The sequence below is a fragment of the Ursus americanus genome, chromosome 3 (assembly GCF_024610735.1).
Source record: "Ursus americanus isolate L20-20 chromosome 3, mUrsAme1.1.p, whole genome shotgun sequence".
Lineage (NCBI taxonomy): Eukaryota > Metazoa > Chordata > Mammalia > Carnivora > Ursidae > Ursus > Ursus americanus.
The window spans coordinates 86,508,843-86,536,280 of NC_142129.1; the positions used below are offsets into that span (position 1 = coordinate 86,508,843).

A 27,438-nucleotide genomic window follows, 5' to 3' on the forward strand; every position below is an offset into this window, starting at 1 on the left:
AACGACACCGACAGAGAAGCCCCACGGAAACTAGGGGCTCTGGGAGCCGTGATGGGCAAGGTGGACTCATCAGCTGTAACCAGGGACCACCGTGGGGGACACTAGTAACAGGGGAGGCTGTTTATGCGGGGCTGTGGGCGGATGGGAACTCTCTGTACCTTCTCAAATATGCTCTGAGCCTAAACCTGCACCAAAAAAAGTCTATGCAGGCACCTGGGTGGCTCAGTTGGTTAAAGGCCTGACTCCTGATTTTGGCTCAGGTCATGATCTCCTGGTTGTGGGATCGAGCCCTGCTTGCATCAGGCTCCGCGCTCAGTGGAGAGTGTGCTTCTCTCCCTCTCTCTCTGCCCCTCCCCCAACTCGCTCTCGTTCAAATAAGAAGTCTTTAAAAAAAAAAACCAAAATTTAAAAAATAAAAAAAAAAAAGTCATCAAAAAAGTAAAGAAACTTAGGGGGAGTAACCCTTCAGGGTAGTGTTCTGCCCACCATCCCCTATTTCAACAAAGGGCCCCATCCTCTCCCCAAAGTCTCTAAAGTCCTCTTTTAATCTTGCTTACAGATTTCCACCCCCCAGTCCTTCCTCTCCCCTTGGCTTCTGTCTGATCCTGCCCTGCGGTGCCCGCCACCTCAGAGGTGGGGCCCCGGCCCCCGCGAGCAGGTCTGCTGCCCGCACCTGCCACGTGCTACCCCACGAGGCCGTGTCTACACTCGTAACCCACCTAGCACCAGCTTCATCGTGACCTCCCCGAACCCTGCCTGCGCTGCTGCCGGGTTCGATATAGTTTGCTGGGGCCTTAAAGACCTTCAAATCATTAGTTTCCATTGTTTGTGTTACCTACCCATGTGCAGAGCAGTCCCCCCACTGTGACCCCAGCCTGACCAGAGGCCCGCCGGGGAGAGGCCCCGCGAGCGGGGAGCATCACTCTGAACCAAGAGGTCTCTGCCTAACAAGGCAGGGCTGCAAAAAGGCCCGTTTCTCCTCCCCCCCCCACCGATTCTCGGTCCTCCCGAGCCCCATCGTTCTGGGTCTTTCCCTGTTCTGTTCTTGTCCTTATTTTTGGGAGGCGCTTCCGTGCCATCTTCCCTGCAGAGCGCTTTACTAAGGGTCGGCTCTAATGCCTTCTTTTTGACAGAGCCTCTTCCAACTCCAGGCAGCACAAAAGAAACCCCCTCGGAGTCCTGAGCCTTTGTGGAAAAGGCCTAAGACTTGGGCATCAGAGCCGTGGCCTCTCAGCCTGTGTTCTGGGATTCCTGAGGGCCTCTCCAGGCTCTGCTCCAGCAGGACGACTGTCCGTCAGCACTGGGGGAACCCGGCGGGGAGGCGGCTCTGCACTACCCGCCCCCCCCCCCCCCCCCCCCCGCCCCAGCTGTGCTATCCCCGCTCCAGTCTGCGCCTGGCTGCTCCCCTGCCAAACCGGAAGAGGACTACATGATACGAGAACTCAAAGACTGTCCCTGGAGCACCTGCGCTCTTCTAGAACATCTACGGACCCCTAAGGCGCTCAATGTTCTCCCCACCAGGCTTCCAGGCGGCCTCAGTTTCTCGCATGCGGGTTATTACACTGAACGGAAGTACCTATTACATGGTCGGTACCCGGCCCCTGGGGAGCTGCCCTCTTAGGAAGGTAACTTCATTTGGAGGGCTGGGCTGTTCTGTTCCTTCATGCAGCCCCAGGACAGAGTGCCTGACAAATGCATGATCGGTGAATTTTTAAAAATGAAATAGAAATACAGGAAGATGAACAGTAATGAGGAGTAATGACAAAAGTGCAAAAGAAAGCAAATAAAGGAGAAACGAGCCTGTAGGATTCACAGAAGCAGCACTGACGTGAGGAATGGAACTTAACCCTCAGAAAATAATGTTTCGTGAGACGCCTTAGTTCATGTCAGAGCTGAACCTTCATGAAGTGATTTCCTTATGAAAAATCTTGCTGCTTTTAGTAATACTTTTCAGGTTGCTATGGCATCCTGGGCAATCACCCCACTCCCAAGACGTAGCCCCTGCAGACTCATACACAGAAGAGAAATCCCTAAGGGCTCCGACTATCTTTGAGACAATGGGGTCTATACAGCAGGCTAAGAAATTACTGCACTGAAATTCTCAGAAACTGCAGTGCTCTGTAGTGAATGAATTAGCTCCACTTTATCTAATACGAACAAATATCAACTTCTTTTCATTTGCATTCAAAAGGACAAGACATTATGTAAACTACACAATATGCAGAAGAAAGTTCAGAAATGAGTTTGGTTAGTTTTTTGGTATTCATGAAAAACACCATCAGAACTAGAGGGAGAAAAACAGATTAAAGCTACCCTCCCACATAAAATCAGAGCAAGATTTTCAAGCAATTATTAAATAACTTCATTTGCTTGAGCAAAACATGAGCTTTCTTGGAAGTCAGGCCAAGCATTATGTAACAGTTAGTCTCAAGTCTCGTTTGTCATCAAAATAAGCAGATTGTTAAAGTTACCCTTACTGGGAAAAAAAAAAGTAGTACCGGAATTGCACAATTAGTAGTAGAAGGGTTGATGGTGACATGGCAACACCGCTCCGTGTGATACAAACCAGCCAAGTGGAGGCTTTCATGGGACACAAAATTCATTTCTGTCAGGCACTGAGTATGAAGCCTGTAAATGGCGCAGACATCTACCACATGCCTCCACAGGCAAGGAAGCCCCTGACTGCCCCCGGGCTCTGTCCTCGCTCTCGTCCGCCTCAGGCACCCGGGCCGCAGTATCTAGTGCCACAGGGACACCAGGAAGGGAGAGCAAATGTTCCTCTCACCAGTGGGGATCCTGCCACTCAGCAGAAGGGCCGAGGAGCTGGGATGGTTCTCGGCCTGTGGGCCCTGGCAGGAGGGCAGAGGGTCCACGGCCGCATCTGGCAGCAACTGTCCCGTCACTGAACAGATAAAAAGTACCGATGGGCTACCGGGGCTCGTCAACATTTCCGACACTGTGAAGGCGTTCTGGGCCAACAGACTAAGGAGGAGCAGAGGAGGGGAAGGGCACGGGAAGAGCTGCTGCGCCGCGGCACAGCTCGAGAGCTCGAGGCCGACCCCCCCCCCGCTTGTGCAGAGTCGAGGAATCAGTCCTCAGCTTTGCTGGAAACTCACTCAACACCCACAGAGCCCCGGGCCCTCCCCCAGGCTGCCGGCCCTGCCCCCGAGGGCGCCCACGTCTGCAGCACCTGCCTGGTGGGGGCAGAGGACCCCCAGTTCGCTCCCACTCACACCACCTGGCCCACGAGTCAGTGATTCCTCTGATTTTAACATGATCGTGACTAGTATCCATTCACGCTCTAGAGAAACATCTGGTATCGAAAAGGAAGAGGCAGGCAGAAGAGTTCATTGTTTGCCACTCACGCAGCAGCAGTGCGTCTCCTGACTTGGCCTATTTATGACAACTTAGCATACTGTGCTGGGGGGGACAGACGAGCACACGACAGGGACTCCCCCAAAGGTCAGAACAAACGTACTGACATTTAAAGAGCAGTACTCACCCTGGGTTTATCTACAGGGGAAAGGAGTTCATCTAGTGGTGCTTCAGCACGCAGGGACCAAATGAGTTTTGCAATAATAGATAAGAAAGAACATTCTCTAGGACAAAGCTTCTCTCCTTGCCAACAGCCTGGGCTGTAGCAGGAGCACGGTGTTTTGGAATCCCCCAGGGAGGGCTCAGCATTCTGCCCGGGGCTGGAAGGTTCTGGTATCAGACGTGTGTGATGGACAGGCCTTATTTAAAAAGCATGACAGTATTTCTGAGCATGATTTTCAGCTGCTAAATATAGGCTCAGCAACAGCACTGCTGATGAAATCACTCAGGAGGCATTTTCAAGAGAAGCAAAAGCAAACAGATTTGCGATGTGCCCACAGCAGGACAACTGTTGTGGATGAACTCATTCCAACTTGCTAAGAAGACACCGATGAGCCCCGTTCAGTTAACTGAGCCCAGACCCTGTTACCCAGTGTGCTGCAGCTAAGGGAGTCTTTGAGACTCACGAAAAAAAATCCACCACGACACGGACACCGCAAATCTCTGAGTTAGCCCCGGCCGAGCCTCTCCTCCATCCCTCAAGGTCCCTCCGAGGGCAGCTCTAACGGGTCCCAAGAACTGATGGGAGGCGCCTCTGGCATCCGGTCCCCCTTCTCGGCCAGACGCTCACAGCTGAGCAGAGCAGCAGACAAGCAGAGAAGCCAGGGGCTCGGGAGAGGCCGCTCGTCACCCACACAGACGCCGGAGGCCAGTGGCTCACCCCGCTCTGGGCACTGACCATGCGGGCTCAGGGTCGCTCCCAGAAGCCGCCCACTCATGTTTCTCAACGGCCCCGCCCAGCTTCCTTCGGTGGAGTCTCAGCCTGGCCGGGCTGCAGAAGCGCCGGGAAGCTTTAGGAAATCCCGGCACCAGGTCCCCGCCCTGGAGATTTTGAGGTGGCTGAGGGGGTGGCCTGGACACAAAGGATTCTCCTGTGCAAGCACGGTCGAGCCCCAGCTGGCCCCATCCACCCCTCCGTGTCTGGGGGACCCAGCTCATCCCTCTGCAGCGAGCTGGGGCAGAGGCGTGCTCGGTGGGGCGGCCCCCACACCGCCCGCATTAGCACCCTGGGGAAGGCTCAAAGGGGCTTCCAGAGCTCCTTAACGAGTACAACTGGCTGGGATTTGGAGAATGAGGGTGACAGAGGAGTTGACTGATGTCGCAAAGGTTTTTCTAGCTTGGCCGATATGTGATGGTGACAGCCCAACCAAGATGGAGAGTCTGGGACAATGAGAAGATTTGAGAAGAAAGAGGATTTGTTTTTAACATTTGGGGCTTGAGAACTGTGGGGGATGTTGAGTGACAGATGACAGCCAGTTTGCAGGCCCGAAGCCCTGGTCAGTCCAGGTGAGTCACCGGCCTCAGAGCCATTAGGACAGAAGAGGTCACCAGAGTCAGAGGTCTAGATGAGCTCACCTGGGGACCCAAGTATACACAGAAAGTGAAAGAAAAAGGGCTAGGGACACACTGTGGGAAATGATGGCATTTGAGGAGTGGACAGAAGACAGTTCTGCAAACTAGATCGAGAAGAAGCAAACAAACAGGGCCAGAGAGATGAGAACAGGAGAGGACAGAGGTGTGGCAGGAGCTCGGGAGGACAGGGCCGTCTCTCCGTCTGCTTTAAGCTCTTAGGGCCTGGCGCACAGTGAGCACTGATAAAAATGTCTTTAGTTGGACAGCGTTGTCCGCCACAGAAGGAAGTGGCGGTCCACGCTAAAGCTGCAGCCGAAGAAGGCAAGAGCAGCAACATCTGGGCTTGGTGGCCGGACGGCCACTGGAGACGTGGGGCAGAGCACCTGCAGAGCAGCAGGCCAAGGAAGCGGCCGCCCGATGCCCGGTCTGCGCGGGCCTGCAGAGACTTGGGGCAGGGGCTGCTCCCGGAGGCCCCGGGCATCTGAACGGCCGCTGGGTTCATCCCTGTTTTCTGTTAATAACTGTATCACATTTTGGTATTGTGCACAGTCTGCTCACATCTGAGCTCCGCCAATTCAGTGACTGCAACACAGGAACAGGAGGCGGAAAATGGGGACCTACAGCAAGGAGTCTCTTCGTCCCGGTGCTGGTTCTCAAACCCGGGGTGCAGCTCCTAGGGCTGCCTGAGGCGGGGGGGGGGGGGGGCGCCCACTCATCAATGTGAAGATTTGGAAGTGAAGGGCGCTGCCGGCTGCTCCGGCACACACCTGCCTGCGCACTGCGGTGGCTGCCACAAGGAGGCACCACCATGCGTCCAGGCCGACCCACGCCCTGCTCCTTCCTCCTCCACGGAGCCCCCCCACCACCACCCCCGCCCCTCGCCCTCGGGCTGCTAGAACACGGTGTCCCAGGGGCACGCAGCCTTACCTGATGAGGAGGAGCCGGTCCTTTTCAGATGGATGGTCATCTAGCCACTGGGAGAAGCGTGCGTGGGACCATTCTGCCCTCTGCGGGGTTGGAACATCAATTAGAGAAGACCGAGTGCGTCCACATTCTCCCGGGAAGGACAGCACGTACTGGCACAAGAAACCTCAAGGGTTCCCAAGGTGAAATTACCCGAACGCCTGCCTGAAGGAAGGTGGCGAGCCTTCGTGCACCTTCTCAATGCCCAAGGAACCTTTTGGATTAGCCAATTGCAGGTGGGTCAGCAAAGGAAATGGGGTCTCCATCGAAAAAGCTTTATGAACATCAATTACTTGTGCCATTATACTTAACGGGTGAATTCTGGCTTCCTCGGGTAATTTTTACACTGCTGAGAGAGTCAGGGCTGAGTGGTGGGGATTTGCTTTCCTGAATCATTCCCTTCCAAGGCAGAGATTCCATGACTAAGTAAGGCAAGAGAAGGCCAGGAGCCCATTTGGTGAGTGGGGCTCCGGCTTTACAGACTGAAGAGGGAGGTCTCGTCGGAGGATTATGGCTTTATTACCTGAAAAGGGGATTTCAGCTCAGCGGGTGCTCTGGTAAACAGAAACTGAATAATGATGCTGAACGGAATAATGTCCCCCAGGGCGGGGCTACTGGCCACGTGCTCGCTCGTCTGGAAGAGCAGGGGTCTAAAGGAAGAAAAAGCAACGGTTATCCCACACTGTTCAATCCTGAAAGAGGCGATTTGGTAGAAGAACCTTAATAGCACATTAGTAGAATACAGCAGCGCAGCGGCAGAGTGGGAAAGTCAGTAATAGCATTCATCCTAAACTGGCCATTTCTTAGCCATTTCTTAACCCCCTCCCCCATTTAGCCTGAAGACAGACAGACAGACACATGCACACACACCCCCAACCTATACACTCTGGCAGGTTGACCTGCCCTTCACCTCCTTCTTTGACCTCCAGCTCACTGGCCTGTGGGTCTGACTTGACCTCAAGGGGGCTCCGCAAATCCCCCTCCTAGAGCTCGTCTGATGAACAGGCTGAAATCAAAGCAACAGCGAAGGCTTCAGGCAGTTATAATCAACAGATTCTTATCGTGGTCAAAACTTCCAGCTTTCACTTTAAATAAAATCCCTCTTTGGGCTATCACCTGACAAGAGTAAATGCGAACACTGTCTCCACGACTTTCAAAGGGCAATTATGTCCTGTATGTACAAAATTATTACCTTGCTGAACATCCCATCGAGATTTGTAAGAGTTCCCTTCCAATACATTACACATCCGGGGGTCGCCCCCGTCTATGTCACAGGCACGTGCGGGCAAATCTACCCCACCACCAGTCACCTACCACCTTGCCAAAAGGCTGGCAGGAATAACTGGAAACCTCCCTTGAGCTCTCCTTGCCTTCGGGCTCTGACGGACGGGAGGTGATTACAGGCCCAACTATAGGGGCTGAATCTCAAGAGGAAAGATGGCAGAGCAATAGCTCCATCAGGAGCAGAAACAATTCAGACAGTGTGAAACAGCTCTGTATCCTGGGCCCTCCTTTCGCCCCATCTTCATTACTCCCATCCACACGGGGGCCTGCACAGCCCAGAGATGGATGGTAAGGTTTCATGTCAAGAGTCAGGAGCGCTCTCAACAGGCAGCTGGTTCTCACTGGATCCTATCTTAGAATTTTTTTTTTTTTAAGATTTGTATTTATTTTTTTGAGAGAGAGGGGGAGCGAGAGAGATCACAGAGGGAGAGGGAGAAGCAGACTCGCCCCTGAGCAGGCAGCCGGACTCAGGGTTTGATCCCAGGACCCTGGGATCATTATCTGAGCCAAAGACAGATGCTTAACTGACTGAGCCGCCCAGGCACCCTCTTAGAATATCTTTAGATTAACTATTCTGTAAATGAAATCTATCTCTGGTAGGGATTTTTTTAATTTTAAGCATTTTATCAAATCACATTGTCCTGTAATTTCTTTTCTTTAGTCATCGTGGACACATTTCAGACCATTTGTGCCGGTCGTCACCAATAATCCATAAAGCTCCACACCAGGCCCTCCAGGGAGGGGGGGGGATATGACAAGGGACCTCCTGAGGCCCCTGAGGCTGCGGCACCCCCGCCTCGAAGATCCCCAAGGCCCCAGTCATCCAGCAGCAGAGCTGCAGGCAGTGAGTCCAGCACCTAGGAAGGTATGAAGCCGTTGGTGAGGGCAGTTTGGTGTCGTCGGCAGACACCCCGGAAGTCCTCGTGTGCGCGGACAGCGGTCTCCATCTGTGTGATAGCACCTAGTTTAACCACTACAGCAGCACAAGCTACCACGTGCAGTGTGCACACCGTGCCAGACGCTGCTTAAAACACGTAATCGTCCTGCAGACAACCCTACAAGGTTGGTAGTGCTCTACCCCCATCCTACAGATTGGTAAACTGAGGGGTAGAGAGACCACATAAAAGCTGGAAAAAATAAGAGAAAGGATTCAAACCCAGACAGCCTGGCTCTTAACTCTGCCCTGCAGCCTCTTTGAGGATAATCAACTGTAGCCACTACTCAACCTGTTTTCAGGGCAGAAAGACTTATTCTGAGTGGGGAACAAAGACCCCTGGAAGAAGTACAATTTCACATTGTCAACAACTCCTAGACAAAAGCCTGAGAAAAATGAATGCTTACAGGATACCCCTTGAAGAACATGCAATTATTATTTCTTTAGGGACCCCAAATTCTCTCTGGGTTGAAGTGGCCCTCTAGTCACCTGTGTACCTCGACCATATCACACAGTCTCTCTTGGTAGTATCTCCACCTGTCTTGACCTTCTGATCCTGCGGGGCAATGAGTGGTACCGCCTTAAAGGCTTCTGGGTGCAGACTCGGGGTCAATGTGGGGCTGAGGCCGCGCCAGTCCCACGTCCCGGCCGCGGAGCTCAGACAGCCCCCAGCCGAAGTCTGGGGGTGCCGAGCAGCTGCCATTCCCAGACAGTCCCTGGAACCACACGTCCAGCTGCTGGCCAAGTGGGCTGCTTCCCGCGCAGTGCCGAGGCTGCTCCTGTTTGAGCTGCAACAGGGGAAGAGGCAGTGGGGAGGGGTCCCTGCCCTGGTCACAGGCTCATCCCGTAGGCCCGGCCCGGCTGACAGCCGCTGTGAGGGATGTGGGGAGACGGAGAATTCATGCCCTCATGTCTCTGCCCGCCTCTCTGCTCCGAAAAGGGCTTCCCCTTGCCCCCGGAAAACTCACTCTGCCTACGCCATCTGATTTGGCAGGATTCATCTTGAACCCTCGTCCATGACAGGAGGAGACCCTGGGGGCCAGTCCTGTGTGACAGTCCTTGTCTTCGGGAAGAGCAGCCATATGGAATCCTTCTGCCTCTACTACAGGATGACAACCGGGACTCTTGGTCCCCATGTCTCTCGGTGCTCCGCATATGAAGTCCCGGATACAGGTGCTTTAGCATTCGGTCACAGGGAATACGGAACATTCTCTGAAAACTCATGTATTTTCCTCCTTCTGAAAATGAGGATTATAGAGCTGACTCAGCTTCTCTTTCACCTTTGGCCTCAGGGAGTTTCAAGTCAAACACTGCTACCTATAGCAATTAAATTGCTCTCATGGTCTGAATACTGTGTTTTTATTTTCCTCTAATATATTCTTGATGCAAATTGCAAATGATACAAAGGCGAACAGGGAACGAGGACAGGGCAGGAGGGAGGAAGTCTAGCAGCTGACCCGCACCGAGGCTGCTGGCTGATGTGCCTGCATAACCAGGCCCGGTGAAGACCGGTTCGTTTTTCAGCGGGATCTTTTCATGACCTGTCCCTTTGTAGCTCTGAGTCAGAGCAGTTATTTTTCTGCCAAGACCAAATCTTCTCCTCTAGCCGCTAACAGGACTGCCAAAAGAGCCATGGAGAGCAAAATTGGATTTGATACCATACCATGCGTCACTGACATAATTACCTGTAAACATCAAATGCAGACATTTCACTTCATTTTAAGAGTCTGAAAGAGCCCAGCATGAGCCCTTCCCTTCTCCCTGATTCCAGGTGGAATCTGAAATACTGGCAAGTTAAAAAATAAATCTCTATCCGAGGTGATATAAGGAACAAAAGGAAATTAACTAAGATGTTATAAAATGCAGTCACCCCAAATGCCGCAATAGCGTTCTTAGAGGCGAGCGCTCGAAATAGAGCAGCACTTCCAAGGCTACAGCCAACACCGCAGGCGGCCTCCACTAGTCACCTGTTAGGTCCCGTGAGAAGTCATCTCTGCAGTGGGGTCTCCACACTGAAGTGAAACACAGCTCAGTGGCTGTCGGTCATTTGTTCAGGCCAATTATGAAGTAAAGTAAGACTGGGTGTCCCTATGTCCACATCCACCATTGGTGGTGGCCCAAGCCACTCGCCACACCCCCCATTCCAAACCTCCTTTGGGTGAGGGGCCTGGGAGGGTGGCGAGGCCGCCAGGAATGTGCACGGAGATATGGAACCAGCGGAGACATGAGTGGTGGGGGAGGGGAACACAAGTCTCCCCCCCTGCACAGGACATACGAGGGTCTCCCTTCTGGAGAGGGGAAGGGAAGGCTGGAGGCCTGCAGAATGGGGACCCGGACAGTGTGGCAGAAGGGGCCATGTGGATCCTGGGGGGAACAAAGCAGGAGGTGGTGCGTGAGTCAGGGTTCCAAGTAAAGAGGTAAGAGAAGCCGCAGGTTCCTTTCTTAGGGTCTAGAGGTCACCAAGCCCAGCAGAGCAGGTGGGAAAGGAGGCAAGGCTTCAGGCAGATGTCCTCTAGGTAAAAGAGTGTCCTCTAGGTAAAAATGTGGCTCAACATTCCTGAGGCCCTCCGGAAGCCCGTATGCAGCAGACGGCGGCGAGAGGCGGCACTGCATAGCAAGAGCTCACCACTACGGTGGGCTTTCAGATTCTCTTCACACTGACTTTCTCCTGGATGACTTAGATGAGCATTCAGGTGCTATTCTAGAAACAGAGTGAAAACGAACAGGAACTTCTGGAATAAGCACTGGGGTGCAGTGGTTACAAGCACGGGCCTTGGGATCAGGCAGCCCTGGGTTTGGAAGGCAGCTCTGGAATTCCCACATGACTCAGACATGCAGCCCTATCAAGGGACCCCACTCAGCACTGGTGCCTCCTGGGGGTCACTCGGGCCTCGGAAGTGTCGTGGTGAAGGTGAAACAGTAAAGTTTCAAGGACACACTTAGCACAGGCTGAGCACCCAGTGAATGACCCGAGAGTGACCGCTAGAATGAAGGCGAGGCCCTCCCCGCTCGATGGGTGCTCCTGGCACTGCCCGAGTATCGGCAAACAACACACCAAACCAGCCCACGGTGGGGCCGCCTTCTGGCTACAGGGCTGAAATCTGAAACTCGGAATAGAAAACCCAGAAACCTTGGGGACATAGTTCTTTCCAGGGATGGGTTCGCAAGTACACAGACAGGCTGGCACACATCGGGGGGTCCTGGTGCTCAAGCTGGAAGCTGCAGAGATGGCTGCCCCTCCTTCCACAAACATGCCAGGGAGCAGCGGCGTTGCAGGCAGCTCACACCGGAGACACGAACACCCTCCCCATGCCTACCATTAAAACCAGCTGACAGCAGTACTGCACACCCGGGTACTGACGCTTTCCTTCTACCGCCCCTCGCACCAGCAGGTCCCCCAGAGCAGCCCCATGTCCCCCGATGGCTTTCATTAAACCTAAGCAAGCTCCCAGCAGAGCATGCTGTGGGCATAATTCAGGGAAAAAGCTGTGTCCTCCGGGGCAAAGGTGTTGGGGCCTGCCCGAAGGCAGGTCTGTGTCCCTGTGCTGGTGAAAGCATGAGGTCCCTTTCCTGTCTCTTGTCTCACAACAATCTGCACGCGGAATGTCAAGTCGGAGCTTTCAGGCCCCTGGCCAGGTGGAGCTGGGGTAACCACCCTAGCAAACCCCACTTCAGGGACAAGGCCATGCCGCAGAGGGATGGACAAGGATGGGGGCCTGCAGTTCCGAACATGTGTCTTGTACAGAAATACAGCTCACCCAAGGGCAAATCCCTAATGTCAGCAGCTTTCTGAGGCCACACTCTGTCCTGGGGAAGAAAACAGTTCCCGCTGCCTGAGCAGCACTAATGGAGACAGTAAAATGTAAATGTGTGTGAGCCGCTGGCTGGCTTCACCCCACAGTCCACTAACATCACCGTCAAGAAGAAAGCACCCTGCAGCAGACGGCCGCATGACGGGGAAGGCGCGCCTGCGGAGGCCCGTATGTCTGGGTCTGGACTGGAGGGTCTCCGCTGGTGTTGTCCCTGTCCCTTGCAAAGAGGCCCCTGCACGGGCCTGCTGCCCTCTCCTGCAGCTGCTGCCTCTAAGCCAGACGCAGGTCAGCCTGCTGGGTTTTGGTTGCTCGCCCGTCTACTTTTCTCAACCCCCATTACATAATGTTTTAGAATATTTTATATTATTTTTCAGCTTCCTTGTTATTTTTAAATGGGAATAACACTACAAGAGGGACTTTAAAATATATTTCCTGGCTTTTCTAACTGCAAATATACAACAACCAAGGCAAAAACCATGAAAACTATAGAAAACCTCTAAAGGGAAAATCACTAGTGACAATCCTACTATCCTCAAATTGTGATGTTTATCCTTCTTGAGTTTTTCTCTCCACACATACACTTATTGTCTTAAAAACAGTAGGGATCATATCATATCTACTGTTTAGTAGATCCATTTCATTATGCATTACAAAGTTATTTTTCATGTTTTTAGACACTAACCAGCAATATAAGTTGTGAATGGCTACATACAGCATAAGTGTTTTTAATTATACATTGATCGATCATTTTTTCTGAATCCATACACAGGTACTAGAAGGTGTCACCACTGGAACTTCAAATGCTCTGTCAGAGACGACTCTTCTCATAAGAGGACCGAGAGGGCTGGCGGCAGACTCCCACCTTACACGACTTACAATAGAACTGGTCTTGTGCAAAACCACCAGAACCCGTCTCCCACACTGGGACAAAACTTTAAAAGCATGGGGATGAAAGCCATCTTGCCTCAGCACACAGAAATGTAAGCACTATTTTAATTCATACACGTGCAATAAACAACGGAACATGGGAGCCAGGGCTATCAAAAATAGCAGCCTAAACTTAATATGGCAAATCCCAAATCTCAGCTTTCCCACACCTTTTTCAAAAACTAGTTGGTTAATAACCTCCAGTATGCTGGCTGATTCTGTTAACTCAGCATCTTATCACCTGAGATTGCTGGGTTACCCTATTACTCAGTTAAGTGACTTTACTGGAGTCTTACTGGGGTTATTTTCATGGTTATTTTCACAGCCAGGTGACTGGTGGATCAGTGATCTCAGTACCTCTTAACTATTCTACCTGTCCATGTTGGGTAATGCCAAACCCTAGCACTTCAATAAAACAGCTAAATACTTTTTAAAAGGTCTGAGCTGATCCAAAGACATTAGCTGAAAACACATGTGAACCAACTTTCAGTTCTTTTTAAAACCCAACTCTGTACAGATGGGTATTTGAGAAAAATAATTCAGGCTCTTGTTTTGGCATTAAAAAGAAATCTTTGCCAATTACAAGTAGGCAAGAGAAAGTACAGGGCTTTCCTTTCAGTCAACAACCTTGGATTCTTATGTTTTAAGTGACATTACACTTGAATTTTCTACTATCAAAAGCTTGAATGACATAAGACAGTGAAGCAGTCATTCAAAGGACATGGTTCTTATTGATTGCTCTAGTTTCTAGTTCTGAGTCAGTTTTTAGAAACTGCATGCCTGGAATCTCTTACCTTTATAAAGAAACATTCAAACACCATTATGCTCTTGGATATTATGGACAACTACATCAAGGTTTCCCATCAGGAATGCTGTGGTCGCAAAATGGGTTTAAGTATCATGTTTGGTCCCCTCAGCCCTCAGGGTTGGTCATCTTTCTGTATGCATACATTTTCTATGTATGCCACAATGTGGCAAAGTTTGGAAAGTTCTGGCTTATTGAATAAACAGCCACAGTTGTTAAGTTATTCAGTGTTCCTTACAATCTAAATTGGGAGGAGGCCTATCTAAGCATTCAGCACGGAAAAGGATTTTCCCATACATTGGTATATTCTTAGGTATAAATCTGAATTAATGTACTGTTTTTCTTTTTGCACTGGTTTGTAGGAAGTTCAATCCTAAATTTTGTGTCCAACTGCATTAGCCAATTTTATCCTAAATTATGTGCACCATTTCTAGTCATTCCCTACATTTCACCACTAAACTCAATTCTTTTAGGATTCTATTCAACAGTTTTGCTATGGAATGTAACCTCTGACATTTTTAGAGGTAGGTTAGATTGAAAATGATAAATACGCAAATGAAAATTTCAGAAAAAAGATGTCTCTATAATTGCAAACTGCCTCGAATGACTGACTACTCAATATATTTCTGTAAGAATGGAGAGTAAAAAAAAAAAAATAATGAAATTTATCAGCTCAGTCTTGTGAATTTTAACTCAAAAAACACACGCACGCACACACACACACAATCAATGCACATAATTCTGTATGGGTTTCTGGTTTGAATAATATCTTTTAAGATGAACCGTATGAAATTGCCATTGCTGTAGGTCACAAAATGGTTGAATATTGGCAATTTCATATAGCTCAACATGAACAGCGGGAAAGGATTTATCGGCTAATAGGATATGGATATATCAACAGCAACAGAACTACGTCTCACCTGAATGACCTTAGCATTCGATAGGACTTTCCTAAATCCGATACTCTTCTGCAGAATGGACCCACAGCCAACTCCATCTGAAACATTAAAAGATACTCCACAGTGTTAATGTCAGAATCCTATGTTGAACTGGGGCCACGCCTGGATCACAGAAAGTTGCAGCTTGTCGTAAACTTCATTTTATCTGGACTGTGAGGCAAGTTTTGAAAGTCAATTAAATTTAATAAAAGGCACGAACTTAGATGACTTTTGCATTTATTTACTAAAGGAGCATAACATGAGACCATTCCTTCAAGAACATAGAGAAACATTTTTTGGTTATATAAAAGGAGGAAATTCAGATCTTTTTTCCACTGAAAAACTGGAGAAGGGAAGGTTTTTAAGACTGTGTGCCTATACTTGAAGTTGGCATCACAAGCCTTTTTATAGTAAGTATAAATCATGACAACTCTTGTCAAGCTGAGCCAAGTGACGAGCAGCACGGACTCTGGAGGCAGCACACCTGTGTCACAACGCCAAGTCTGCATCGACTAGCTGTGTGGCCTCGGACTTCACTTCTGGCAGTGCCAGGCCCCTCGTCTGCCAAATGGATAAGATGCTAGCTCACAGAATTATAGAACTCAAATAGATACTTCCACAAAGCAATGTGTGCGTGGCACCTAGCAAGTGCTTGTTCAATGTTGGCAATTATTAGCAGTATTTTTTAAACTTTCCCCCTTTTACATTATTAGCAAATTAATTTGCCTCCTGACTCAAGAACTGTTGGTTTCACTGCTCTTTATTCTCCTTCTTTGGCTGGAAATTTTACTTGTCATTAAATGGAGTTTTAAGCTCACTGTTCTTTACCTAGCAAGCGCAAAGTTTTTGCAGTCGTGGGATTCAGATGACAAGCCATTTTCCCGCTCTTGCTATCAACAGTACCCTGGTACAGAATAGCTTAGAAAATAGCTGAAAAAAGTAGTGAAGCATCTTTCTTCAAGAAAAACAAAGGAATGGAGAGTAGGGCTTCTGTCTTGTTGGTCATCCTTCTAAAATACTGCTCAAATCTCCTGCTCCTGGAAAACCGTGGAGACCTAAACAATCACTCATTTGACAAACATTTCAGACTCCCTATTAATTGCCAGAACGAAGTTAGTTACACATGGGGATGAGAAGATAAATTACTCAGACTGTTTTGCCTTTAAGGAGCTTTTTCAAATTTAGTGAAGAAGGGGGTGTCTATTTATTTAAACGATATAATTATTATATGAACAAAATCAAAAAGGGTGTATCTATACACACATATATACATATATATACATGTATGCAGATGCCTGATTACTATTATTTTTTAAATATTTTATATATTTATTTGAGGAGAGACAGATATAGTGAGAGGAAGAAGGAGACTTCCTGCTGAGCAGGAAGCAGGGCTCCCTCCTAGGATCCCGGGATCATGATCTGAGCCGAGGGCAGACACTGAACAGCCCAGGTGCCCCTACACCTGATTATTATTAAGCAAAATTACAAGTGTGCTAACAAGTGTATGAGCTGTCACGGGGGAACTGGCGGGCAGCTTCCTTGAGATGGTTTTGAGGGTAACTGGTGGAATTTCTAGGTGGAACCGGTGACTTTGTCTCTTAACATAGAAGACAGAGAGTATGTCTTCTATGTCCTAGAGGGAAACCTTAACATAGTTAGAAAACTCTCTAAATTAGAAAAAAGTAAATAAGAAGGGAAAAATCAGAGGCAAGGAAGTCAGGATTCTTGCCAACAAAGCAAAACAGAGCCAATGTTCTCAAATCAAGACAGTGGGTCCTCGGGACCTGTTTAGTTTCTTCACTTGATGGAGTTGCTGGAACGTGGCATTTATTTTACACTGAGCCCAAAGTAAAAATGTTATTATCATGTATTCCTGATTTGGTAATTCCAATCATGTGTGTGTGTCTGTGTATGTGTGTGTGTTATGGTTTTTTATACACTGAAATTATATAAGGTGTTTTTCATGAAATATATTTTTTTAAAGATTTTATTTATTCATTTGACAGAGAGAGAGAGCACAAGCAAGGGGAGCGGCAGGCAGAAGGAGAAGCAGGCTCCCAGCTGAGCAGGAAGCCTGATGTGGGACTTGATCCCAGGACCCTGGGATCATGACCTGAGCCAAAGGCAGATGCGTAACGAACTGAGCCACACAGGTGTCCCTTCATGAAATATTTTTGGCATTTTTTTCAATTACCCTAGTGGATCCACCATCTTCAAAGATTAAACGAAAAAACCTTTGCCTTAGCACTTGAGCAGCATGGAATGTTAACAAAGTACAGTATGAGAGAATATGACCTTGAACTGCTGTATAATCTATGATGGTACAGGAGATTTCCATGCCAGAGTATAATCTCAAAATGTTAAATGCTCAAAATAAATAAAGGACCTCTAGTGTACTAAAAACCATTTTCTTCTGCCAGAATTCCATGAAACAATAAAGGCCATGTTTCCAAAGGGCAGGAGTGTTCCTTTTCGAGGAGGTGACTCTGCAATTAGCTGTGGATATACAAACGGCAGGTACAATTGCCTCTCTCCCGCTCCCGGTTTTCAGGGAGCAAGGGGTCAGCTGCAGGCACGGGGAACTAATTACAGAGCAGCTCCTGCCCCATCGCAGACATTTGGTTAACTGCGGGGCATCTCTGGATACTCCTACCGCTCTCCTGCCTTGACACTGTTCAGGAGAAGAGGCAATTGCAATGGAAGCCTTCATTATTTTGTTTTCTTTTCTAAATGTATATATTCAGGCAAAGTGAAATACATATTTATGTATATTTAAAAGGGCACCAGAAGACCTATAAATAGAAACTGCTAGGAGTACCACTGAATTAATAATTTAATGCCAGCTCCACGAACCATCCTGTCCCTCGGGGAAGAAGCGAAATTGAGGGGCGGAGGGAAGTGTGTGCTTCAGAGGGCAGTGTGGACAAATTCCCCGAGATGCTGTGAGTCAGCAGACTGCAGTGGCCTTGAACTGCTGTGGGAGGAGTGTAGACACAGAGAGCATGTGGTCACAGTAGGAAATTAATTACCTGTAGGAAACCACCTCATGCCCATGACCTGATTCCTAAGGAGGCTGTATGTCGGGTACTTCCCTCACCATGAACCCTCCAGATGGCACCCGGCAACTACTTTCTCTTTCACCTGTGCAACAGAGCCAGGAGGGACAAGTTAGGATTCCTAAACAAATCTTTAAAATCTATCATTATCTGTCTTTGCAACGGGACCGAATGACAAATACTCTGCAATCCCAAACCTACTCCACAGGTCTCTTCCTGAGCTCTTTCTCTTTCTGCTATTTACGCCAGAATGAGCGGGCACTGTTAGCACAAGAACGCTTTTAAAACCCAGAGAGGATTTGTGTGTTCTTGATTCCAGTGGCCTCCATGGTTGTGCTACGTTTTGAATAAAAACTGATAGAACTTTCAATAATGAGGCAGTCAAAAGGCTTTCTAGTCCCCAGGTGATGCCTGTGAACGATGTCAGGGTAATACCTAAGTGTTTTTGACTCACCCGGGAAAATACATCCAACTAAGTATGGTCCCGAAAGCTGAGGGGCGGCATCACGTGACTGCAGGTGTGGCAAGAGACTGCGTCAAATTAAACAAAACCCCCAATTCACTGTTTCCTTAAATATGGGGGAGGGGAGGAGTAGCTGGATCCTGTTTACCAAAGCTACTGGTCATAAATGTGATAGCGCTCCCACCTGTCTCTCCTGTGCCCACAACCCACAGGGTGGGGAACCATCCGCAAGCTGATGGCAGGATGCTCTGAAACTGGGCCACACCGTCGGGGAGGGAACAAAGGAATCAGTGCCACAGTGTCACGGCGGGGCTTCCCACCGAGTAGATGCTGCAGTTTCTCTACTGAAGAAATGGCAAACGGGAGGCCTGGGAGCCTACTAATGAGTCTCATTTCTCTTACGGGAAGGGACCTGAGAAAAGGTCTGGCTGACTGGGCAACAGGAGAAAGAAGAGATGCCAAGTCAAAGTCCGAATAATGCAGTTTCTGGGGGGTGGGAGCTCAACCGGCCACGGGAGGCTCTGTGTTTTGAGCAGGCGCTGGGTGCCGTAGCAAGGGTTACAGGACAATGCTTTCAATCTTTCAAGACTCCTAAGGGAGCGTATCATTAAAATGAAACGCGGGAGGAAGAGCCGCTCGGTGCGGCGCTGGCACGCACATTTGGGCCATCTCGCACACTGCCACTCTCATCGGACTTGAAGTGCTGCCTCCAGGAAAGTGACTCAAGAGCCAGCTGGAGCAGAATGCAAATAAACTGGTGCGGGAGGGAGGCCAGGGGAGGGAGGAGGAGAGGAAAAGAAAAACACAGTTCAGGAGGAAAGGGGGAAAAAGAGAACAGACGCTCATTTCAGTAGCACTCACAGTGTTTTTAACAAACAAGTGGTGCGTCCCGGTATTTTCAGTTCAGTGAGCAGCCTGTGACCGCAGTAAGGGACAGGTAACACCCTGTTTATACACAATCCTCTTTAAGCTGAAGTTTACCCGTAGCAACAAAGCAAAGTGTACAAGGGCATGAGAAGGAAGCTTCTGAAAATGGGAAAGGTCAAAGGAGCAACATTAATGCTAACATTTAATTCCCATTTTTATGTCTAGGCTACCTAAGACATATTTCCCAAAGGAAAGCTCTTTATTATGGTCTAGTGGCCTCAGGCATATCATTGGGGGATGAAAATGACTAATTTTAGACCAATTAATATGCGAAGAGCCTGGCTCTTGAAACATTAGATAATGTTCCTGTTCCCTCTGAACCTCTATCAGATATGAGTCTGACAATCACCCCTGGTACAAGGAGTTCCCCACATCTTCTCCTTGGTGTGGCAATAATGAACCCAGACCTGCTCCCAGATACACACAGGCATAAATAAGGACATTAAATGTGACTACCTTTATTAGCTGGGAGGATCTGTCAAACTATGAATAATGCATCTGAATAACTCTTTAGACTAGTAAAGTTAACAGCTCTGAAAAGCATAAAAAATGAGTCCACCTTTGACATGCTTTGTAAATACTAGCGATCTCTTTCAGAACCTTTTCATTCAAGTATGTTTGAGGTGTTTCTTCTTTGCCTCTAATACTATTGGAAGGCTTCAAAAAAATCTGTCTAAAGGAAAAAGGGAAAAGCCCCTTTCTATAAGAGGTGATCATGGTTCAAGAGCCTGGAATGATTTCAAGGCTGGCTATACACAAGAAAGGTACTCGGTTCAATAGAGGGAGACCAAATAATCAGGCTCTCTATGTACGTGGCCCACTGTGCATCTAAATGGATTAGAACATTGTCTTGGAACACTGAGCTGGCCACTAGAGGATTACAGATGTGCTGGGAGTTCTTTCTCTTTACAACAGACAGCCCCTTTATAGTATTCAAAGGAAATGTCATTGCCTATATTATTTCCCAGCAAAATTAATCAATTACTCTTCTCAATACTAACCTCATGGGATAATAAAATAGTAAGAAAGCCCTACATTCTGTAAAAGTGAGATATGTTTCCGTACTATGGAACGAGCTACTTTACCTTAACCTTGAAATCTCAAAGATGAGTGATGATTTGTTTATTAAATACAAAGAAAAAAAATCTGGTATGAAAGTCTCTTTAAACTCTTCTCTTTTTCTTACCAATTCAGTTTAAATGAATTTATTTTTCTTTCTGCTTCAACTCTTTAAAACAGTAAAGAATACAAACTTAGTCTTTGAATGAACAGAAAATACTGAGGGTGCAACATTTCCCCCTTCGTAGCTATGCATCAATTTACCTGCGCAAAATCAGCAGCAAGTCGTACTTTCCCACCTTCACCGAGAGGTCTTATGAGACTGGCATTGCGAATAAAAAGTTCAATTGCTCTTTGGGCGATAGCTTCAGTGTTGTCAAAGACAAAATCCAAGCATTCAAAGTGTTTGAAGTAGTCACTCATAACTCTGGCAATGAAACCCTGAAGCTCCTTCATGTACAGAGAACAAGGAACATCAGGCTTTCCTGAGCCGGACAGTGACCTGTGAAAGAGAAAAGACAGCCAGTGCACTAACAGCCACTATTCAACTTTTGCCCGACCGCCCCCCCACCCCCGGCCACCTGCTGTTTCATTCCTAAGCAATTTTTCCCGTAGTGGTAAAAAAGGTATTACTTATTTTTACTAAGAGTTAAGGAGCATAAAGCAATGTTTAAATTATAAAGAACTGTTTTAAGATGCTAGGAAGATTACTAAAGAAATCTTAGAATCCATTTACCGAGAGATTATTAAGAATGAAAAGGACAACCATCTGTCTCAGGCGATTCACACATAGTGCCTTATGCACTCTCTGACCTCTCAAGGTCCTTCTCAGCTTTACAAATCTCCATCCACTCATATGTTTTGCCTGGTTAGTGAATAAATCAATAATGAAGCCTGAAATAGCATTTTACACTTTGTAAGGACAGAAAAACACTGCCTTCCCCAAACAAATTCTTGGCAAAGGTATTTCTGCTCCTGTGCTATTTAATCTGATCAGGCCAATAGTAGATTTCTGCCTGTGGAACTGGTTATGTAACAATACACATGGTATGCAATTTTTTCCTCCCAGATGATGAGGTTTGCAAAGGCTTTAATTTGGATCAACAGATGATGCCAGCTGATGCTCCATGAAATACTATTTATAATTTATAAGTGTTTATAATTGCTCTTTAAGGAATATATTAAAAGAATGTGAAATATTTATAGGAAAGAAGTTATACCAAAATTAGAAATCACCTGATATTAATTAGCTAACCAATGAGATCACTGGCTACAAAGTGCTGAATCGTCTTCAAAAAATGAGTGTTTCCATTTTCTGAGAATGACGTAGAAAAAGTGGCAATGGTCTAAAGAAGAACAACAGATATGACTCAAATGCCTAGAGCAAGAGAATGAGGCGAACTTAATTATTTTCAAAGACAGCAATGAATGCTTATTATCAGAGGAGGCTAACCAAAGGTCTTCTATTTCCAGAAGCAAACAGAAATAGAGAAACCAGTCTGAAGTTCCAGAAGGGAAAGATTCTGTTCAGGTGTAAGAAAGAATGTCCTAACTAACGCAAGGCCACTAACCGGGAGCACGGTGGACTAATGCTGTGTTCGGTACCACAGCTTAGTCACTGACGGCAATGTTATGTGGATTTGGCTGTGTCAGATTCAGACCACTGCACGGCCTATCTTTGTTCAGTTCAACAGACTAGGTTGGAAAAAAAAAAGGTACCAACCTCTTCCATGTTTTCTTTTGCTTTATCAAAAGCACTGTTGTTATCTTGTACTACTCCAGAGGAGTGTTTCAAGAATTTTCATCTAGTCACTTGAAATGATCTCCATGAGGATTAGAAAATAATATACTAAAACCAGTTCCAAGCACATGTCAAAATAAGTAAAATAATCCATCAGACAAAATTTTGAAATTGGTATTATCAATTCTTAGTGTGAATTAGAAGCTGGATTTAAATTTATTAAAATATGAAATTTGCTTGGCCATCTTTAGCTAAAGCGCAGTTTTCCCAATTATGCCAAAGCTTTCAGTAAGAGATTTTCAACTGACGGAGTGCAGCAGAAGCTGTGCCGAAACTGAAGGGTCTTTATAATGAGAGCCTGCACGTGCAAGCTGAAGGCAGAAAGACTACCTGGATGCACACCTGAGAAGTGGCACATGCTCACCTTCAGGTCCCCGAACTTTTGCGGGTGCACGTGCGCTCTCCCCGTGGCTGAGGTGCACAGCCATCACTTCAGGATCTAGGAGCTTCCTACTTTTACTGCCTTCCCTCCCCCATTCAAAGCTATAATCAGAGATGAGTCATTTTACATTAAATCAGAGAATTTCAATCAATGTACTATGTCAATCAGACATTTACATTTTGAGCTTTATCTGATTTGGAGAGAAACACACTGGTCCTATTAAACACACTTCAAATACCAGAAAACTGTGTTAAGGAATACTTTTTTCTTTTTTTTTAAGATTTTATTTATTTGACACAGAGAGAGAGACAGCTGGTGAGAGAGGGAACACAAGCAGGGGGAGTGGGAGAGGAAGAAGCAGGCTCCCAGTGGAGGAGCCTGATGTGGGGCTTGATCCCAGAACTCCGGGATCACGCCCTGAGCCGAAGGCAGACAGTTAATGACTGAGCCACCCAGGCGCCCCGAGCAATACTTTTTAAATAGCAGAGGGCTTCTGTAATCACACTCCATATACAGCTGGCTGACAAGGTAAACCTGTTTTACTCCCTTTACCTAAAATAACGAGCCTTCCCTTTCTGTCTCCTTTTCAGAGGCATAGAGGATTGGTTTAACTGGGACATCTCAGACCACTTCTGAACAAAATTCATTTCCTTCCAAATACTGCTAAATCAGCAGTTTTGTATTCCTGTCTCCAAATATTAGAGCATTTTGTGTATAATACACTTTACCCTCTGTGCTTCAGTCTATTATTAAAAACAGAGTGACCTTTTACCTTTCAAAATATATTCTGTGAATGAAATAAGTGATGTGAAAAATTAAACGACAGCATAAAATTCACACAATTTTCTACAAACAGCTAGACTAGTGGCTGGACATTTAATAAAGTATATATTTAAACAACATGAATATAAACAGAAATAGGAAAATTCAAAAATAGTAACTATGAACTAGGGATATGAAACACATATCTACATATTAATATTTGAATGTTTAGCTCTAGAATGTGGTTAAGTTTTAAAAAAATCACTCTAAGCATGTGCCAATAACTATTCCAAATTCTCTACAAATAATGTCCTAATACATGGAGCTCAAACCATCTTACTCTCCTTAAAAACATTTCAGTAAACACTGGGTTAGGACCGGTGATTTTTATTCTCAAGATACATATGATACAGATAAGCAGTACTCTTGTAAACAGCTGTGGAATACTCCCGAAGCACTGATTAAGCTAGATGTGACACAACAAGATTGGGCTGCCACAAAACTCTGAGAAAGGAAAATGATTCTTGTAGGGGGTTGGGATGCAGCGTGCCCTTAAGGCCAGAGCAGGATTCAGACTAGCATCATGGCAGAGCCGGGACATTTTATATAAGAAATAACATGCCTATGCCAGAGACTCAAGTACAGGCATTTATGAGGAAGAAGGATCAAGATCAGCTTGAAAACAAAAGATGGTCCCAACTACCGGAAGTCCTGCAGTGCCAAGCCAAGTCCCACAAATGTTAATGATTCTGTGTGTCAATGACAGGAGAGAAATGATGAAAACAAGAATTGAAAAACTTTAATCAGCTAATGGCACTCACAATGGATAAAGTAGTATGACGCTGGAGGCCAAACCGTTCACAAGAGGAACAAGGCCTAGGTGGAAACGGACTTAGGGAGGAAGGGTGGAGGTGGGTAAATGAAAAACAAATGCAGTAAAGGCTAGTGAAAATTGTGTTTGAAAGTGCTTACCCAGAAAAATCTTCTTGATGCATAGTGATGATTATGGCCTCTATGGCATCTCCCACTGAAGTCAGTAAGGGCTGCACAGCGCTTCCCATAAGAGCATGGACTGTCTAAAAAGAAAAGGAAGGGTAGGCAAAATTAAGGACCAACACGAAGAAATCCAAGATGGGAGAAGCATTCCGACTAAAAGTTTTTACATCAAATCCCGACTATATACAGTTTTTGAACTGTAATAACTCGACAGAAGTCTGATCCTCTCCCAACTGCTGTTGGGAATGATCTTTAAAGCTGACAATATGTGGAACATGGCACTGCAAATTTCAACTCCCCCACTTCTCTCAAATTTTCAAGAAGTTTCATGGTCAAATGAGCTCCTGGAAAAAGGAGGAGAGGAACAGTGCTACTTACAAAGATCAAATGAACACATTTTGTAAAGTTTCTGTAAAGAGTGAGGCAAGACCAAAAGTCATTCTTCAAAACTGGAACATTTTAAGCAGAGTGAATATATTAAACACGCTGGTGATTCTTACAGGGCAGAAGAGTTAGGCATTTCACGGATTAAGTTCCTATTCAGAAGGAATACTTTTGGTACTTGGCACCATCTTCCCTTTCCAATTTATGCCACACACACGCAGTACCTGAGACTCTGGCATGGGCATTTGGGAGGCTGCTACACAACCGACAACGCACGGGACAGTCTCCCGCAACAAAGAACTGCCCAGCCTAAACGTCAGCAGCGCGAAGGCTGAGAACTGCTCGCCAGTGAGGCAGAACCACTGGTTAGGTTATAGAAGACCGCTTGGCCTTAGTTATGGGTTTTTAGTGTGAAAATATTGACTAGGCCTCAGGACACACTTACAATCTAAAATTTAAATATATTATATATGAAATGATGATTACATATAATGAAGACGGATGGCATTTGGCTCATACGAATGATAGAAATCAGTCAGTAAAGGTTAAATAGGACTCTTATTCATTAAATTCCTAAATGTCATCTCTAGCCCTTAGTCTCTGATAAAAGTAAACAGTATACTATCTGTGGGGATTGAGAGGGAGAGGGAGGCGGAGAGAGAGATTGCAAACAACGCTTGAGCAGCAGCAGACAGTTTCCCCTCAGGAGTTCACAATCCAGTGACAGCAGCTAACTACAGGATGCTATGGGAGAAACCTCCCTTACGTTGAGATGATCTGGAAAACAAAAGGCACTGCCTAAACTGAATTTCAAAGGACAAATAGTTAAGAACCAAGTGAGGAAAGATGGGGGGGGCTGAGAGGGTTTCTGTTAAAGTCACAGCTGCCTGGGAAAGTTGATGCCTTTGACTGCAAAGCGTTCCACACAGAGTGTGAGGCGCCTGCCCACGTGGAAGGGACGCAGCAGATGTACTCTGTGCAGGCTGCTAGGAGCTGGGCATTTACCCTGAAGGGAACGGGAAACCAACGATGGGTTTTAAGCAGTGAAAAAATACAGTTAGAGGTTTGAATTTGGGAAACATCATGTTGGATGGTAGACCGCGTAAACAGACTAAAGGCAGTTGTAGCATCGAAGCAAAATGGTGAGTGCCCAAACCAAACCAGAGGCAGTAGGATAGATATGAGGAGACAGGTTGGGAATACTGTAAAAGGAGAACAGCAGGATTTGGTAATTACATTTGAGAAATATGGAGCAAAAAAATTTAAGGATACACTTAGATTTTTTTTTTCTTTCACGATTTGGTGATATTATTAACTGAATGTCTAAATGCAGCAGAAGCAGCTTGGTTTGGGGATGGAGAGAGAAAATGATGAATTCAGATTTGGACATGAGTTTCTTGAAGGACTTACGGGAAATCCACATGGGCTACGAGGAGGTACTGAAATATTTACATTTGTAGTTCTTGACACATTTTGACTAGATTTGGTAGTCTTTGGCTTTTAAGAGGGAAGATAAAGCCAAAACAGTCAATGAGATCCCAGATAATGGTTTGTAGAGTAAGGCTAAATGCCATTTTGAAGTCATTCAGAAGAGGAGGAGTCCCTGAAGGATTAAGAGGGGTTAGATTTTTATTTAGTATATATATTATGTGCTGGGTACTGTGCTATTTGCCTCACATAATTCCAGTTAAAATTCAATCATTCCTTCCCCTAAGAATATTAAAATGTCTAACTTATAGATGGGGAATCTAAAGCAATTTATAGATAGGGAAACTAAAGCGAAGTGAAGGACACTGTCCTTAAATGAGCAAGCAGAAGGGCTGGGATTTCCTAGGTGTATGTGACTCCGATGAGCTTTTGGTTACACTTTGCCCACTTGCAACAGAGAAGCAGGAAGAGACCTTAGAGTATGGTAGAATAATAAATGGACAAGGTCTCAAGAAAGAAGAGCAAGTTTTCTACTCTGATATGAAGGAGTGGGCATCTAACTACAGACCCTCCTACAAGTAAGACAAACAACATAACAGAGGGCTCTAGAGATGGGGAAAAAAGCAGGTAGTTTTAGAGGGCTATGGAAATCTAGAGCAAGCAAGAGAAGAAAGTGAGTTCTCCATTTTCTGTGCCGTTGCCCTAAGAGTGCCTACAGTCATGGTGGCGGCAAGGCAGGGTGGCTAAAACTCAGAGAGAAAAACAAAACAAAAAAAATCCAGCAGTCTTTCAGGCCAAAGGTACAACGGAAAGGAGCCCTGGTTCAACCAGGGCTGCTAGAGAGTGAGATGGGAACTTCAGAAAGGATGAGAGCCAGAGAAGAATGCCAAAATTTTTTTTTTTAAAGATTTTATTTATTTATTTGACAGAGATAGAGACAGCCAGTGAGAGAGGGAACACAAGCAGGGGGAGTGGGAGAGGAAGAAGCAGGCTCATAGCGGAGGAGCCTGATGTGGGGCTCGATCCCGTAACGCGGGGATCACGCCCTGAGCTGAAGGCAGACGCTTAACGCCTGCGCCACCCAGGCGCCCCAAGAATGCCTAATTCTATATTTAAGCTCAGCACTAGTCTTCAGCTGACTCATCAACCATGCCTGTGCAGAGCAAACACAAAGTGGCTGGCAACCAAGGCTTGAGAATTGAACTGAGGTCTGAGGCATGGCCAGCTGCAGGTATAGCAGTGTACAATTAGAGTCTAATCAGGCTGATTAATCACTAAAAATACCATCAACACTCAGGAGCAATGTAAAAAAATATTAAAAAATACTGAGTTTTACACAATATAACTTTCACAACTTCCAGGATATATTAAAATTTACTACATATACAAAAAGCTTGGAAATGTTACCAGTTTTCAAGGGAAAAGATCATCAACAGCTTCCAACTCTGAGATGATCCAGACTCTACAGTTATTAGGCAAGAACCTCAGTGAGGTTTAAAAAAAAAATGTTTACAACAAGTAATAGGAAACCTCAGCAGAGTGATTGAAAGTGTAAAAAAGAACCAAA

At 46.6% G+C, this 27,438-nt stretch overlaps 1 protein-coding gene across 2 annotated transcripts in view; it reads right to left on the reverse strand.

The window, feature by feature from the left end:
- Positions 1-27,438, reverse strand: part of COG5 (component of oligomeric golgi complex 5) — a 279,919-nt gene that overhangs the window by 4,344 nt on the left and 248,137 nt on the right. For both annotated transcript variants that reach the window (XM_045793457.2, XM_045793458.2), the window contains 5 exons: positions 24,036-24,139; positions 20,383-20,620; positions 14,593-14,669; positions 6,434-6,560; positions 5,875-5,954 (listed from right to left, as the gene is read on the reverse strand). In XM_045793457.2, coding sequence (XP_045649413.1) covers positions 5,875-5,954; positions 6,434-6,560; positions 14,593-14,669; positions 20,383-20,620; positions 24,036-24,139 — 626 coding nt within the window. The remainder of the gene's footprint in view (positions 1-5,874; positions 5,955-6,433; positions 6,561-14,592; positions 14,670-20,382; positions 20,621-24,035; positions 24,140-27,438) is intronic.